The sequence below is a fragment of the Prosopis cineraria genome, unplaced genomic scaffold (genome assembly GCF_029017545.1).
Source record: "Prosopis cineraria cultivar Desert tree isolate PC_DT_omini unplaced genomic scaffold, ASM2901754v1 PC12, whole genome shotgun sequence".
NCBI lineage: Eukaryota > Viridiplantae > Streptophyta > Magnoliopsida > Fabales > Fabaceae > Prosopis > Prosopis cineraria.
Window position 1 is genome coordinate 14138754 of NW_026555343.1, and position 18664 is coordinate 14157417.

General features: G+C 32.7%; 1 protein-coding gene and 2 long non-coding RNA genes across 3 annotated transcripts; 1 reads left to right on the plus strand and 2 right to left on the minus strand.

Moving 5' to 3' along the window:
* Nucleotides 1-909: 909 nt before the first annotated feature.
* On the minus strand, nt 910-3012 carry LOC129289138 (protein ACCELERATED CELL DEATH 6-like). Its single transcript, XM_054925948.1, has 3 exons — nt 2439-3012; nt 2025-2341; nt 910-1551 (listed from the first exon to the last, which is right to left on the minus strand). The coding sequence occupies exons 1-3, from the start codon at nt 3010-3012 to the stop codon at nt 910-912; spliced, it is 1533 nt and encodes a 510-aa protein (XP_054781923.1).
* Nucleotides 3013-3404: 392 nt separating this feature from the next.
* Nucleotides 3405-6842, plus strand: LOC129287577 (uncharacterized). Its single transcript, XR_008587737.1, has 4 exons — nt 3405-3883; nt 3978-4056; nt 4761-4833; nt 6371-6842. It is a non-coding gene; the product is annotated as an uncharacterized LOC129287577 (long non-coding RNA).
* A 1648-nt stretch (nt 6843-8490) lies between these two features.
* LOC129287675 (uncharacterized) lies at nt 8491-11957 on the minus strand. Its single transcript, XR_008587770.1, has 4 exons — nt 11832-11957; nt 11585-11716; nt 9530-9599; nt 8491-9134 (listed from the first exon to the last, which is right to left on the minus strand). It is a non-coding gene; the product is annotated as an uncharacterized LOC129287675 (long non-coding RNA).
* Between the last annotated feature and the right edge of the window lie 6707 nt (nt 11958-18664).

Below are 18664 nucleotides of genomic sequence, written 5' to 3' on the forward strand. Positions count from 1 at the left end.
ATTTATTCATCTATTCCCAACAAAACTGAAAGAAATAAAGTAACTCATAGTAACAAGTTGAATGGCAGACATTAAAAGTCAAAGCTGAAATTCTTTATACATATAGCTGCAAATGGAGTGATGAATATAGCTAGGGGTTCTGCTATCAATGGCTTCTCGTCAATTAACTAATGAATAATAATCCATCACTTGTCGTGGTTTTGGTGGGGGGGGGGGGAGGCGGGGGGAATATATATATATATATATATATCCATGTCACTTGACGCCCGGCCACTTTTACGTAATTAGCTTAGATAATGTGGCAAAAATAACAAGATCAGATGTCAATGTTCCATTATAGGGAATTGAGTAAATTATTATTAACATAAAAATTAACCAGAGAAACAGATATATCAGAGAGCGGCATAGCAAAGGGGAAAAAAAATATACCAGATTCACATTATTCAAAAAGTCATGAATAATGAGACTCATCAATATTTTACAAAATTACACAAGAAAATGTATATAGTTATAAATGATAAATAAAAAAATAGGTCCAAAATATTATAATTATTGTCATACCGTAACACTAATGTATCAAACCAATAACATGCAGCCCAAAAAAACATTATTTATCGTCAAGTGCCTCATCTTCAAAGTTGGATGGCACTGTAGCCACAACATGCACCCACGTTGTATCATCTTCTGCAATTTACAATAATAAAATAAGTAGTATTCGATCTATTATAACTTATATATACACTCAAATAATAATAAATATACTATCAATCAATTCTTATTAACTTCAACTGTTAGTTTTCTATTGTCCATAATAATTGGACGATTGTTTAATTGTGAGCTCAACTCTCATCGCACTTACTTGCTAGTGTTCTCTGGGTGGCGTTGGTCACTGTGTTGTCTATACCTTCGTCATCGCTTTGATGAATTCCACAATCCAATATCATTACTCCCATAAAATAAAATGATACCAGTCCAAAGAAGAAGTTGTCCAACTTGACGTAAATTGGAAGGTGATCCCATAGGAAAATATCCTAAAACGCCGAGACATATGCTAAGGAAAATGAAGATGAATGCAATGACACTTGTAAGATCTGCAATCAAGCTGTTATTGCTGACAACCCAACGTATGGCAGCCATGAATGCCACTGGCATAGTTATAAGAGCCCACTGGACAAAAACTCTAGAGATATGATAAGCTCGTATTGAAAAACGACGATCACCCATATGCATCCAAAGAAGAATAACAGAACCAATAGTGGAGCAATACATAGAAATCGTGTTGAAAGCCATAAATATTTTGAACAGGGTTTGATCGGTCAACACTGCCATGCCTCTTTCTTTAAGAATTGGGTCATCCGAACTGTATACCCCACCTGGTACTGTGAAACCAGCTGCAAATGTCACTGTGGCTACCAGTACGGCCACAATTATGAGTGGGTTGGCCCCATCATGTACATTCCATTCTTTATTCTCTACAGGTTGTGATTCTCTCGGCTTATTTTCATTGGGCGAGGCACCACCAGCAGTTCTTAAAATCATATATGCTCCAAACTGCATGGTGATCAAATCAAACAAGAAGATGTTTACAACTGTTAAATTTGTTTTTATTAATTATGCTTGAGGGTAGTCTAATTTATTAAAATAGCTAGCTTAAGTTATTTAGTTAGTCATACCATAAACTTTATATATTCTTAACCGATCTTTTATTTGTTAGATATGGACTTCTTTTTTTATCCCTAATAACAAACTGTTGGGGAAAAAAAGATATTAAGCGAACAATAGATGCTAATGCATCATACCCCTCAACGAGTCATTGAAACTTTACTCTGCCATTGGACAATATCTCTAGCTGTTAAACCTTGATCATTTACAAGGTTCACATTTATTCTTTTGTCTCGTGATAGATGTAGTAGAGTCCAAAGATACAACTCTCTTGATGCCAGATGTAGTGGGGTGTTTCCATTTAGGTCCTTTTCATTTACAGTTTTGGAGTCAATCTTCGGGTGCTTCAATAGGTATTTTACCATTTTGTTTCGTCCTCTCATTGCTGCAATGTGAAGAATGTTTTGACCTTCGTTATTGAGCCAAAAACTAGTACAAGGCCCTTGTACGCATAGAAATTCTTCAACCACCTGAACATGGCCCGCACAGCAAGCAACGTGAATCGGAAGATTACTTGCAATTGCATTTTGTTGAAAGGCAACAAGTGGGGATTTGTTTAAAAGTTCACGAACACCTTCCACGTAACCAGTATATGCTGCATAATGAAGGGGCGTGTTTTCATTTTCATGTCTGAGGAACATCAGCTCTTCTTTTTTGTCTACTATCTCCTTCAAAACAGCTACATATAAATAAAAGCAGACATGTTTAATGTATAAATAAAAGTGCACCAAACAAAAAAGCAGATCACTGATCCATTAATTTGGCATCACACATACCAATATTGCGTTCTGATATGGCGGCATGAAGTGGAGAGTTTCCATGGTTCTTATAAATGACCCGGTCCGATGGAAATGGAATCTGCAAGAGACGACGAAGAATTTCAACGTCCCCACTTTGGACTGCCACATACATTGGTGAATCTGCTGGCTGAGTGTCCCAATAGAAGGACAAAGTACTTTTGCTTTGCTCACTTAAAAGGAAATCAAACCCCTCACGATATTTGCTCATAATAGCTTCGTGAAAAGCTATATTCCCAACCTTGTTGGGTAACATTATAAAGTTATCCTTACTGCTAGCATCGTCAAATTTTGACAGCATGGCCTTCATCACTCCAATATTCTTAGCTCTTGCGGCAACATGAAGTGCAGTGTCCTTCCTTTTGTTTGTCACAATCAGTAAAATATTATTATCAACAAGCAGCTCTGCAATCCTTGTTCTTCCATATTCAGCTGCAACATGAAGCAACCAATCACCCGAAGGAGTGGCTTGATATATTATGGTGGAACAATCAAGTTGTTTTTCTCTGCATACTTTCTCCAAGACATCAAGAAACTTATTGTAATAACCCATTAATTAAAAAATGAAAATATATATAAAATAAAAATTAATTATTATGTAATATTGTGTTTTAATGGTAATTATATTAATTCATGGGACAAGTGTGACAAGAAGTGGAGTTGGTATAGTGGTAGCTACGCAAATATACCCTCAATAGGTCTAGGTCTCAAGTTCGAATTTGATGAAGTCCAAAGGGAGATTTTTTTTCTCTCTACTTTGTGAAATTACTGAACGGCCCTTCTTCAAATCTGAATATATTTTCTCCTCTTATTCGATTTTTTTTCTCTCTACTTTGTGAAATTACTGAACGGACCTTCTTCAAATCTGAATATATTTCCTCCTCTTATTCGATTTTTCCAGATTTCAGCCTTTCCTCTATTTTTCCTCTGCCCCTCCATCTCACCTCTCCCATTTTCAGTGGTCGCCGGAGTAAGTGGAGACTATTAGTCGGTGGTTGGAGAGTGCTTGGTGCTGTTGCAGAGTCACCTTTCCTATTTGCTGTTCTGCTTCCTCCGTCCGTGTTTTTATCGGTTGTGGAATGGAGCGATGTCAGTTCTGGTCTGGGGGGAGTTTTTAATCCTTCTCCCTGCTTCATCTTGGCTGGTTTGAGATCTGTGAATGGAGAGAAGAGCTGATTCATCCATTTCTTCATCTCTCCCCTGCACTTCGTCTCTTCCCTCCCATTCCTGGTGGTCGCTGGCAGAAGGGGAGCCTTGTCGCAGCTGTGCAAAGCTCAGAGCTGCTGGTTCTGCCATCGCGAGCTTGATCCACAGTTGTTGATTTAATTTGTTTTCTCTTTTGCAAGCTGCGTTCGGTTTTCCCTCTCCCCTGTGCAGCCATCTAAACCATCTCCTCTCTCCTTTCTTTCTGTCGTGGATTTAAGGTGAAGAACTTCATATTTCTCTCATTTTTCTTGTGCTGAATCACTATACATGTTAGGAATGACAATAATTTATGATTCCCTCTTCCTTGGTCAGTTGTAAATTTGTCTTCTCTCTTTCTTCGGATGGCAGCGCCTCTTGTTCTCTTCATCCTCTGCAGTTATTAGTGATTAAGGTGAGAATTATTGAGCATTACTTCTTAATAGCCTGTACGAGAGAGAGTAAGTTGATGACTGAAATTATAGAAAATTTTATGCTCGTTTTGCTGCTGCTCGTACTGATAAATGTAGGAGAAGATTCAAATTTGAGTTGGGAATTTATCTTAAAGTTTAGTAATGATATCTACGCATGCGCGCATGCTTACATAGGTTTAGAGCTTGGAGTTAAATTAATTTTGTTTGAATTGACTAAAAAAAAATTGAACATGAAATTTGGAGGTTAGTGCCTATAAGACCTTTGTTAAAATACTTGCGAGAGGGAGTTGTTTGATGTGCATTTCCTAAAAAAAACAAGAAGAAGAAAAGAAATTTTATTAAATTCCTTGGAAGACATAATCGATTAGGATGCTATGATCTTGTGAATTTAACTTGGACATGTAAAAGGACATATTTGAGTGGGTATTTTTCTATAATTTTATTGGATCTCGTAAGAGACATGAATTGTCTTAGGTATTACTCATTTGTGAATTTAAATCAAATATTGTGAAGAAATTTATTTATGTTATTGAGAGATTAAGTGAATTTTTGAAAGTTTTATGTTTATTAATTTATAAAGTGTAGTGTTGTCTTGTGATTTAATCTTAGAGTCGAATCAGAACTGGAAAGAAATCTTTATAATTATAGGAATTTAATTAAATTGCATTATCTTACATTCTTATAGGAGGTTTGGAAGAAGAAGATTTTGATAGGAACTAAAAGGGAGAAAAATCTTTGAAAATTTGGGAACACCACAGGTAAGTAGATAACGTTCCAATTAATATATTAAAAATTTTTCTTATCAACAAATTGTTTTAATAATGTATGGATATTTATAAATTTATCTTGCTTTAGCTACTTTTGTTAAATTGTTCTGCTTCTTGAAATCATGACTTATACTTTTTATGTTGATGAAAATGTTTTCTTAAACTCTAGTAGTGCTTTATTCGATAAAGCCAATTATAAAATTTGTGAACAGTTTATGAAATATTAATTGCGAATTTTTATATTTAGAAATATTGGTGCTTTTATATGATTCATGCGACTTAGATTTTCAAAAAGAGAAATGGTATCTTGAAAGTGATGATTTTCTCACATGTCTGAAAGTGAAATTAAAAGGGGACTGTATACAGAATGCTAGTTGCTAACGGCAGTTTCATTAGCCCTTGGCGCACCATGGTCAATTACTAGCTAGTTTAGATTTCGTGAGCTTGATCTCACGTCTGTTATTCGTGGGTTTTGTACCTACGTCTGTTTCGTGATTTTGACCACGTCTGGTTAGTTACTCTGGTAGACTATGTGTCCACGTCTGTTTCGTGGCTTCGGTTGCGTCTGGTTACTCACGCTTGTGGACTGTGTGTCCACGTTTGTTTTTGTGGTATAAGCCGCGTTTTGTTACTTATTCTGATAAGTCTTTATATTTATGAGTTTTTAAATTTTTATGGATCTATTTTCATTAGTTTTGATTAAGGACATGTTTACAATTATTTATTGCAATTATTTGCTTTATTAAAGTTAAATGATAATGACATTTGATAAGATACTTTAATGAATTATGATTTTATTTAAAGTTACATAGAATCCTTTTATTCTGAAATTATTTAAATCTTCATTAAGATCATTATGTTTTTAATTTTTCTTTTATTCATGTTTAGTTATTTATTTATTTATTATTGGGATGTTATTCGCTGGAAAATATTTTTGATCTCAGATAGTGTAGCTGACACTGAACCATCTGCCAAATATTGAGAAGTCTATTACTGAATAAAGGTGGACGAGTTAAGCATTAAGTATTCTTTTGATGTAATGTTTTAAATTATGAAATTTTATTTTATAAGCTTAATTTAGGTGCTCCACATAGTTTATAGCTAGAAACTTTATTTTGTCATATATTTTTGCTTGGTGGCTGGAAGGAGTTGAATTTTTGATTAATATGATATTTGGTATAAAATATTGAGTGTAGAGTTTTCGGGAGATCTTGTTTAAAAAGAAGGTTTTGCTGAAATTTTTACAAAAATATTAAAACTTTTTAATGCCAAAAATATTTATGCATGTTCTAATTCAAACTAAAAACATAATTAGGTCTGAGTCATAGAAAGAATAATTGATCTAAGGCTTAAGAGATGTGTAGTCGTTCACATCTTGTGCCGGTCACCCTCTATTTCTTGAGGCGTGACACTTATTTACATCTTCATGCTTATTAACAACAGCGTTGTACAACTCATAACTCATGCTATCGTTAATAACGCCAAATTGAATTTGATTAACTGATGAACTAAACTGCTTCTTCCACAGTTCTAGCAGCTTTTCGTAGCAAGCCGCCTTCCAGTTTATGGAATCATTCGCTTTCATAGGAATTTCCACCTGGTCTGAATTTCTCATTGTAGCTATCTCCTTGATCAAAATTGAACAATGGTGTTGAACCAATGAGAAGATGCTAAAGGATCAGCAGCAAATAGTGCAAAACAAGATGTGCAATGGGAAGAGTAGCTAGAGAAGAAATAAACTTGAAAGAGATGAAAACAACTCAAGAACAAGAGAGTTTTAAAGCTGAGGAATAAGAAGAAATGAAAATGAGATCCGAGAAAAAGACGCAGGAGCGCATGGCTGCAGGAAACAAAGCGAAACATGTGTTTCAATCGGATTCGTTTCTTAGAAACTTACAGAGAGAAAAAAGAGAGTCGTTAATGTGGTTATCGAATAAAGGAAGCTGATCCTGGAGAAGACACTGGCTGGAACAAAAAATAAAGTGTGTTGAAACTTGAAAGGGAGAAAAAGAATCACATTCAAATATTTTCACCATCTAAAATTTTTTTATCAACTCTAAATGTCATACCTTAAAATAGAAGGTGACCGACACGGATGTGAACCATTTCACATATTCTCATAAGCCTCAAAATAAAAATAATTCATTCCGTTATAAAAATAAATAATCAGATTATATGAAAATTTTAAACATTTTTAATACTAATTTTCATAACAAACCTTCCCTGTAAATAAAATCTCTTGAAAATTCTACAATACAAAAATTTTCACAAAATACAATACCATTCAGCTCCTTCCAGCTAACAAATAATATATAAATCACAATAAAGTCCTAACAATAATTTATGTGGAGCAACTAATCTTTCTTCTAAATCAAGATACATAAAACTTAAATATTTATATAAAAAAGTAACAGTATCAAACAAAATTTCCACCCAATATAACTGTATTGTCCTTCAAAGGTTGATGGTGGGATCAGCGTCACCTAATAAATTTGAGACCAAAATAAATTTTTTCAGTAAATAGCATTCCCAAAATAAAATTTAAAAGAATTAAAATAAGCTCAAATAATAGTGTAAACTAATTGAAAAGATGATAATTTAACATAGTAAACTTATAAGTCTGTAAATCATAATCATAACTATAAAATAAGAGTAAATTGAAAGCAATTTATTTTATCGTGCTTGAAAAAATAATTTATTCACACATAAATTAAAGTGATATAACTGCTAACCAAAATCATGAAAATTTTGAAAACACATATTAGTCAACATTGAGAATTTTAATAATTCAACAAAACAAGCAACAAATGTAGACACACAGTCCACAAAGATAAATAACCAAATGCAACTTATGTCATGAAAATAAATATGGACACACAGTCAATGAGGATAAATAACCAAATGCAACCGAAGCCACGAAACAAATGTGAACACACAGTCCATGAAGATAAGTAATCAAAAGTGACTCATGGCTGCGAAATCAAATGTGAGTACAAAGCCCATAAATAATAAGCATGAAAACAAAGCCCACGAGACAAACTAGCTAGTTTTTAACCACAACGTGCCATGGGCCAACGGAACTGCCGTTAGCAGTAGTTTTCTATTTAGAGTCCTCTTAAAAATCACGCTTCAAACATGTGAGAAAAATAATCACTTCTGAAATAAAATTTACATTTTCAATACCTAACTCACATGAATCATTTCAAATTTCAATTTAGTACTTGTTGAAAATAATATTTCATAAATAATGTACAAGCTTACATTAATTGAATAATCAAGAATTTTCAGAGTTTAATAAATAAAATAATTTCATAAATTTTTGAAATATATTTCTTGAGGAAATAAATGTATGTATCATCATCTAATTATCCATCATCAATATTCTGTAATTTTCAAAACTAACGTAATTCATAAAAGTAAAATATTTCAATAAAAATCAATTGAAAATAAAAAAATAAATTAAAGAGATGCTATTCACTTACATGTCAAAACTTCAAATTTTCAAAATATTTTGTCTTCAATTTCTACAAGAATTCTCTTCTTCCACACACCCTATACAGATATGTAATAACCCAAGAATTCAAGTAAAATTTAAAAATGCAGATATATGTAAGTTTGCATTTTAATAGTAGTTATATTAATCTTGGATTAAAATTACTGAGAAGGAGGATTGGTTTAGTGGTAGCTAAGCTAGATTTACTTCAAAGATGTCTCAGGTTCAAACTATCTGGAGACAAAAGGAGAATTTTTATTTCCCTATTAATCTGTTAAAATTACTATTATGTCCCTCCCACTTAATCTGATATTTTCCTCTCCTCATTCTTTTCTTTTGGAGAAAGCACACTAAAAACAGAGAAGGGGAAGCTCTGGAACCGTCATCGTCTCCTTCCTTTCTTCCTTCACCATTTTCCAGACATCATTGGCTTGCGTGAGTAGTGATTTTGGCCCTTGATGCACAAGATGCGAAGCACAAAATTTTTCTTCTCTTCATAGCTTTGAGTCACCATAAAACGCAGCTGGGGGTGTTCTGTCGCACTCAGAATCTTGTTGCTATCATCAGAGTGCTGAACGGATCTAGATCTTCCTTTTGTGCGTCCTTCTTCTCTGTTTCTGTTTCGTTTCCATTCTGATTGGCATTACCGTCGATCACTGCCGAGGCGAGGTATCGTAGCTTCGTCTATTACTTAAGCGTGAGTTTCTCTTCTCCTTTTGGCCGTTGATATTCTTCATCTCCTTCTCTTTCGCTCTCCTGAGATAGATGTTCAAGTTTCCCTATTGGTGCTTGCCACGCCCTGAAAATTTAAACATGACCGGCATGGGATATATGTACAAACATAAGTCTGTTAAACCTCGATCAAAGAAACTTTAATTTGATATTTTAATTCAAATGACATAGGGTTGGGATTTATCGCTCTATTATTATTTTTTATTTTTTATAAAAGATTTCTAGATCTTTTAAAAAAAAATCAACAAAGCCTCTCCTCTCAATAAATTCCCCCAAAAACAAATCAAAAATCATTTTACAAAACAACAGCAGTAACAAGGAACTCTGCTCCCACCAGCAGATAACAAAATACAAACAATAAGGATAAGGACCCTAATTATAACTTATGTGAAGCAGTTGACATAAGAAGTTACAAAATATAATGCATAAATTTAAATGCACATTAAAATTCATTTGATCTACCTTTCTTTGTTTCAATTGAATACAACATCCTCGTAAGGACCAGCGGAAGTTGCAGTATCAACTAATATATCTGAGACCAAAATAATAATTTCTAGTAAATAACATCCCAATCATAAAATTTTCCACAATTAAAATGAACAAAATATAATAGTTACATAAATTAAAGAGAAAGAAATTCAAAGTACTCAAATTTGTAAGCATGGAATAAAAATTCTATATAACTTCACTATTAAGGAACTTTAAATCTATAGCAATAAAGCAACTTAACACTTGATCTTGACATGTCAAAATAATTAAATAAATAAATAATTAAAAATAATATCATTTGCTAGAAAGAAAGAAAGAAAAAACAAAACATTAGAGTGTGAAATCATCAATTAATTACAAATTCACATTTTTGGAGATTTATCAGAACAATTCACAAATGTGGACATACAGTCCATGAGGGTAAATAACCAAACACGGCTTACGCCATGAAAACAAACGTGGGACAAGGGTAAGTAATCAAACACAACCGAAGCTATGAAACAAACGTGGACACACAGTCCACGAGGATAATGCTAACCAAACGCGACTTAAAGCCAAGAAACAAACGTGAGTACAATGCGCATGAATAACCATCCCTCCGTTTCACTTATATGTCATCGCACGGGGCTAGCACCTCCTATAAACACCCTACTAGGTGGGTGTACCATGGCGCGCCAAGGGCTAACGGAACTGCCATTAGCAACCAATGTTCCGTATAAAGTCCCCTTAAAATTTATTTTCAAAGTAATTTCAAACATGCGAGAATATGATCATTATTAAATAAAATTTTCATTTTCAATATCAAACTCACATGAATCATTTTTCGTACCAATTCAATAATTTTCAGAATGAAAATCCCATAATTAAAATCCAAACTTGTATTTACTGATAAACTAAAATTATCAAATCTGGTAAATATAACTTCACAAAATAAAGTACTTTAATTAAACAAAATATCCAATAATCACATTGTTGCTTAAGGATTTGTATAAAAATGTAATATTTCAGTAAAAAATTTTATTGAAATATTAGTTGGAACTCTATCCACTCACCTGGTAAGCTCCCAAAATAATGTTTTGTTCCATCTAATCACATCTCAATAGTCTTTTTAGCTACATTATTGCTTAGATAAGAGGAACAAACAACTTCTTAATAATAACTCTACTCTATATATATTGCCAACAGATATGCATCAACCCAAACTACTTAAATCATTTGAGGTTGCATTTCAACTACACAACAGATACTTTTCCATTCAAAAGTATACGACAAACTTTTTAAAGGAAAAGAAAAAGAAAAAGAAAATAAATAGCTTAAACCCTTCTAAGTTTTCACAGCATAGAAATTGAACAACTTAAATCTAAATCCCAATCATTATATAGTGAATATACTCATTACTCCATCCCAATCAAATTCCTCTTTTACATAATTGGGCAACTTTTATGTGTGTTAAGGATCATTTATATTACAAAGCTCCTTTCTCTTCAAATCTCTTCTCAATAATTTTCATCAAATAATATATATATACAACCAATATCGCTGCCATCTTAAATTTCAATGTAAAAATTTAACAAACTAAAGTCAAATCTTAGTTCTCTAATACAATGACTGCTTGATTTCTCCCATTTCAATTCTTACAAACAATTTGACAAATACCGTGTAACATCAAATATGTAACTATAACATCAAGCTTCTTATAGAAGTAGACCACTTCTATTACAACTTGTTCAACATTATCAAACATTTTTCCAAGCACCTTATGTGCATTAAGAATTAAAACATGCAAACTACCCTTTACTTTTAAATCTCTTTCCCAAAACTCTTCCAAACATCTATATAGATTTCCTATTATTCCCAAATTCATATCTTAAAAATTATCAATCCCAGAAAGGAATATCATTCCCCATCTTCATACATAATCAACATTTTTAAATAGGATACATATATTCCAAATTTCATCAATTCAACCCAATCACACACAAACAAAACCAGGCAAGAGATTGGAAGAAAGAGGTGAGGTTCACTCACTAATAGAGCCTATGACACCTGAAAAGGGAGAAGGTCAAATTTTTTTTCCCCAGTCACACGAGCAGACATCAACGCCAAAACAGGGGAGAAGTGATCGACGGTGTTCACAGGCAAGAATCAAGTAGACCGACGCTGATGAAACAGGGAATAGGAAGAAATCAATCCTAACGCATCTACGCAAATACACAGACGAAAAGGAAGAAGAGACTTCAAAGATGAAAAGCAAAGGAAGGCAAGAAATATTGACCTTGATAGAGCAATGGCAAACACAGCTCTCCAAACACCCATGGTGCCGGCAACATTGAGATCAGTGAAGGAAGAAGGAAGATGGACGGAAATGGCAGAGGCATTTTTGGTCAGATGCCAGAACTTCTCTCTCTGCCTCTAGCAAGTTCGATGGATCAAAAAAAGGAAAGGAGAGAGGAAAAATCTGACAACATGGAGGGCATAACTGTAATTTAAGGAGGTTAAAACAAAAAAAAATTCCCCTCTTATGACAGCAGGATTCGAACTTAAGACCCATCAGGTGATAGATTGACTTAAAATTCCACAGACCAACACTTGTTTTCAGTAAAACCATCCCTAAAATATATATAAAATATCATTAAAATAAATTACCATCATTTTCAATTTTAATCAAATTTTGGATCATTACCATATGCTTGAATACCTTAAATAAATTTAAATTTTATTATTTACATAAAACTTTAGGTCATTACAATGCTGCAAATTTTCTTTCCTTTCCTTTTCTCAGTTTAGCTGCACAGGGTCTGCCCATGATGCTCTTTTTCTCTGTCTGTTTTTGCTGAGTTGAGGTGAGGAGATTCAAACTTTTTCATTGTTGGTTCTGCTGTGAGTTTGAGTGTGCTTTGTTGTTGTTGTGCGTGAGGTTACAAATTTTTGTGTTTGTGTGTCTTATTGCTGCCATACTGTGGTAGAGAGGAGGAAATTCAAAGTTAAGATGGAAATTATCTTCTAGCTTGACAATGACATACATATGGGTCAACTTTTGAGTTAAATTTATTTTGTTTCAATTGGTTGATAGTGAAGATTTGGTTAGGATTAAGTAAAAAAAAAACATGAGATATGTAACTTGAGAAATGATGACTATAGGATGGTTGTTGAAGTAATTGTTAGAAGAAATTAAAGTTGATTTTTGAATATTCATGGCGTTTCATTAATTCTTGCGGGAAGTATGAATTTTATTTGGATGTTGCAAAGGATATTTGATTATGAAATTAAAAATATGTATGACTATAGAATCTTGGAGATCGATAGTTTGTTAAGAAAATATTTTAATACTAGAGTTGTTATGAAGAGATTAGAAAAGAATATTTGCCTATGAAATTAATAATGTGATTTTTGAGTTGTTGGAGATGGATAATTGTTGATGAAATATCAAATGCTAGTATTTTTATGAGCAGATTGAAAATGATGTATGTTTGGTTCCTTGACTAAGTGCTAGTGACGTTTTTTTTTTAAGTTTCTTATGTATTATAGTTTAATATGGTGGTGAGTAGGTTGGAAAAGGAATTATTGTGATCGTTGAGCATTGAATAAAATCTTAATATGATTTATAGGGAGTGGAAGAGAGAGAAATTTGATTAAAGTTGAGAGGAGAAATTTGAACTCTCTGAAAATGACAGGTAAGTGAATAGCATCCCAACTAATTTATCAAGTAATTTTTCTTATTAAAATTTATTTTGTTACTTTGATTATTTTAATAATAATTATGTTGATTAATAAATACTTTATTAATTAATTTCTTCATTTTTAAGTTTTAAGATGGTGGTGAAAAATGATTTATCATAGCATATGAATGTTTTACCCCTTATGAGATCCCTTTCAGACTTAATAAAATTTCTTTTCATTAGTTTGGCAATTTTTGATTATTCAATAATTGCAAGCTGAGCATTGGATATGAAATTTGATTCTAAAAAGTTTTAATGCTTGAAGTATCATGCGAGTTTGATTTTGAGAATGAGAACTGTATCTTGAAAGTGATGATTTTCTCGCATGTTTGAAAATGATTTTAAAAAAGAAACTTTATACAAAAACACTGGTTTCTAACGGTAGTTCCGTTAGCCCTTGGCACGCAATGGTACACCTAACTAGCAGGGTGTTTATGAGAGGTGCTAGCCCTGTGTAATGACCAACGCACGTAAAATGGAAGGATGGTTATTCGTGAGCATAGTACTCACGTTTGTTTTGTGGTTCTAGCTTTGTATTACCCTCGTGGACTGTGTGTCCACATTTGTTTCATGGCTTTGGCTGCGTTTGATTACTTACCTTTGTGGATTGTGTGTCCACGTTTGTTTTTGTGGCATAAGCCACGTTTGGTTATTTGCCCTCGTGGACTGTGTGTCCCGTTTGTTAATTATTCTGATAAGTCCTTATAAATATGAATTTGATTATTTAATGATTTCATATCCCGTTGGTTTTAATTAGCAATATTTTTTAATTACTTATTTTTTTATTTGCTTCCTTGAAATTAAGTTATGACAATATTTGATATGAAAATTTAATGGTTCAAGATTTCATTTAAAGTTATATAAAATCCTTTTAGTCCGCATTTATTTGAATCTTTATGGAGATCGTTGTCTTTTTAACTTACATTATTGTTTTTTAACTTTTCTTTTATTCATATTTCATTATTTATTATTGGGACGTCATTCACTGAAAATTATTTTGGTCTCAGATTTATTAATTGACGATGATCCTATTGCTTACCTCTGAGGGGCATACATCTGTTTTAGGCAGAGTTTTGCCTAGTATTACTTCCTTTTAAATGTCAATATTTGAACTCATGTATTTTGTTTTGAAAGTAAGGTTAGTTGCTCCACGTAGCCTATAGCTAGGTTTCTAATTTGATATATGTTATCTACTAGTTAGAATGAGCTAAGCTCCTGATTGATATTATATTTTATATAAAATTATTGCGTTATAGAATTTTTGGGAAGATTCCATTCTCAGGGGAGATTTGTCAGAATTTTTACTAAAATATTAAGGTTTTATTTAAAAAAATTATTTTTAAAATAAAACATTTCTTGAATTAGGCTTAAGGGATGTGTGCTTAGATGCATATCCCATGCCAGTCACTCCTATATTGCTGGGCGTGGCAGATATAATAAATGAAGTTTTAATAGATTTTCAATCTTTAACACAATTTCAAATTATCCATTATCATCTAAAATTCAAAACAAAATTTATGATTTAAAGTTAGTCCATGCATTATCATCCATATCACTAATTTTCTTCATATATCTTTAGCTATGCTACTCTGTTTAGCTCCAAAGTTATAACCCATATATGTACTTGTGTGTGTGTATGTGTGTGTGTGTTTTTTTTTCAAGCTTTAAAATAGATTTCTATCTCAAATATGAGTCTTCTCCCTCCTACAACAGCACGGCAGCAATAGCAACAGGGGGCATAAATTTTGCAGCTTCAATAACCAATCACATACACTGCAAACTAAGAGAAAACTGAAACGTGAAGATCCCTCACCTTACCAATGCCATGACCAAGAACAAGAGAACACGTTGGAGTTTTATGGCTGAACAGGGGAAAGATAAGTTGAGCACTGTCACACCACACACCAAATGGAAGAAGACTAATTCAACATCACTAGCACGATCTCACAGCAACAGCCCCCCAGTTCTAATGCTTTGTAACTTCTCAGCCAAAATAACACATAAACAAAACAACACCCAGAGAAGACGCAGAAACAAGGAGCACAGAAAGAAAGGAATCATGAGATTCAAGGCCGAAATGGGGAAGGAAGGACTCACGGGTAAAACCTTTGTCACACCCGAAAATGGACAAGCTCAGCACAGAATACAAGGATAATGCCCATATCCCAAAAGCCTTTATTTAAGAAAACTCTAAGTTCTAAACCATGAAAACATTGATAATCAATTGAGCATCTTCAATACAAACCATATAAATAAAAGATAGCCTATGTAGAGCACCTGACATAAAAAATTTACTAATCATAATACATGGATTTAAATTTACATTAAAGAAATTTGATTCCAGCTTTTCATTTCAACTGAATATTATAGCCCTCGAGACTAGCGAAAGGCACAACATTAGCTAACATATCTGAGATGAATAATATTTTCAGTGAATAACATTCCAACTATAAAATATTTTAGATTAAAAGAATAATTTACAACGTTTATGCAAATTAAAGAGAAAGTGGTGCCGTTTAATAAAACCAGTAAACTTAGAATAAAATTTTTATGCAAATTCAAATTATGAAACTTTAGATCATCAATAAAAAGCATATGTAACATTCAATTGTGACAAGTCAAATAGATTAGATAATAAAAATAATATCATTTTACTAATTAAAAATCATTAAAGTATGAGATCATCATAAAAATGTATACTTTTTGGGGATTTACTAGAATAATTTATAAATGTGGATACACAATTCACGAGGAGAAATAATTAAACGCGGCTTACACCATAAAACATGAAACAATGTGGACACACAGTCCATGAAGATAAAGCTAACCAACACAGCTCAAAGCCACGAAATAAACGTGAGTACGAGGTCCAGCGAATAACAAACTGAGAACGAAATTTATGAAATCAAATTAGCTAGTCATTGACGATGGCATGCCAAGGACTAATGGAACTGCCATTAACAACCAGTGTTCTGAATAAAATTCCCTTCAAATTTATTTTCGAACATACGAGAAAATCATCAATATAAAAATAATTTTTATTTTTAAAGTCAAACTCGCATGAATAGCTTTGAGCATTAAAAACTTACAAAAATAAAATAAAATCTCATCACTACTGTCTATGTTTAGCATTTATTGACTAATCCAAAAGTTATTAAAGTTGATAAAAATAGTCTCATTAATTTTGAAAGTATCATTCGTAAGGAAAAACATATACACAAGCGATAATTCCAATATCATTCAACGTCTTTAAAATTTTCAAGATAAAAATAATTTAATTAACAAAGTATATATACGTATATATTGTAATTACATGATAAATAATAATAATATAATAAATAATAATAATAATATAATAATAATAAAATTTTGAAATAGAATTTCATTGCTAAATCAGTTGAGACACTATATATTTACATGTAACCATTCAAAGCTTAAAACTCACTTCCAACTTTAATCAGGCTACTCTTCGTACAATCACCCTATAATATATAATAAAATTTTAATAAACTTTGCTTTTGAATAAGTCTCTTTTTAAGAGAACCCACTCAGTAAAACTTATATCCTTTAATTATCTTGCCCAACCATTTCCAAGCATACAATTATGACTTTTAAAATGATAATATACTTTATAAATCTTCAACCATTTAACTCTCAATAATTTGAAATTCAAATAAGATTTTGATAGCTTTTTAAATGCACCCCTTGATAAAACCTAATTGAGACATACAATAAAAATGTACAAGCCAAATCATCCTCCTTGAGAAACCATGACCATTATAGATACAAAATCAGATAAACTTTATCAATGGGCATTTTACCAAACATTTCATGCATGATTTTCTAACTAAACCCCCACTTCCCTCCAATTTAATCCAATAAAAAATCAAATTAATTACAGAAAAATTCAATTTTCCCAACATCATATTACTCGTGCACAGCAGAGAAATGAGAACAATTCACAATTTAATTTAGTCATATATGCACAGAAACGAGAGAGTGAATGATCAAAACTTCTCACCTTAAATCCAAAATCTCCCCTTTTCAAATATTCTATTAAAACATTTTTTATCTTGCACAAATACCTAAGCCAGAAAACAAGTCATTTCCTCTTCAATTCCTTTTCCAAGTTATCTTACATTCTTATTAGAACCAATCAAACTTCCCAACTTCTATAAAGAAAATTATGTTATAAAAATTATCCAATTAACATCAATATATAAACCTATATATCTTGTCTTATATGCTAGATTGTCCTAAGAGGCATTTCATTAATATTTTGTAAGCACTAATCCTTAAACTATAATTCCAATTATTTTCTTTACAAATCCCATTCCAATAGCTTCCCGGTGCAAATTTCAGTTTATCAAATTTTACAAATCTTCATTCCTAACAAATAATGAACTCATGTCCAGAATAGATATCATTTGCAAATTTAAAATTCCCCATCCTCTCCTTCTATTCACATAACTGTTGAAACAAGGGAAATAAAATCCATCTTCAAACAACATTCAGCAACATTCACGCACAGCCAAAAAGTAGGAGAAAATGAAATTTAGCTCACCAAGTCAGTTGAGAACGATGAGCAGAACATGAAGCTTCTTCATCCCAAAAATCAGTGACCATAACCAGGAGGAGGGAAAAAAAAACGCTGCTGCACGAAGGAGGAAAAGGAAAAATGACTATGACTCACCAATAGAGTGGGGGAAGAATGATAAAAAGGACCAAAACTCACAGATCCCGCACCAGATCAATTCGGTCAAGAGGAGGAGAAAATCGAGTAATGTGAACAGGGGAAGAAAAGATCAGAAAATCAAAACCTTCTGCAGCAAAGAATGACTGCCACAAGCCCAAAAGCGAAGAACCCATAGCTGGCGATGGAGAAGAATGCTGATCGGATGAGCTTACAATGACCCGCAAATGATGAGCGTTCTGTTTATGTAAAACAGGGGGAGCAAGAATGAATCTTAATACTTCCATAGCCGGCGACACAGAAGAACGGAGGAAGAAGGAGACCTTTCTCTGTCGCCGGCGCTAGACAAGAAGAACGACAGAGGAAGACTAGAGATCAGGGGTGAGACTCGTGCGTGCTCTCTCTGCCTCAATCTCTCTCGGTCAGCTAGGAACACACCCCCCGCCCCCCAAAAAAATGAATCAGAAACTTCGTGATTCCTCTTGTCTGTGACTCTCTTCTTTTTCTTCTTAACCCGAAGGGAAAATGATAATTTAACATAATTGATTGTAAAAATACAAGATTTTCTTCTCTTGCGTTGAGAGAGTTCGAACCTGAGATCTAACTTAAAAATGAGCGACTCAATTGCCACTAGCCTAACTCATTTTCTTAGTAAATTTGTACTTTTATATATATATATATATATCTTCAAATTAC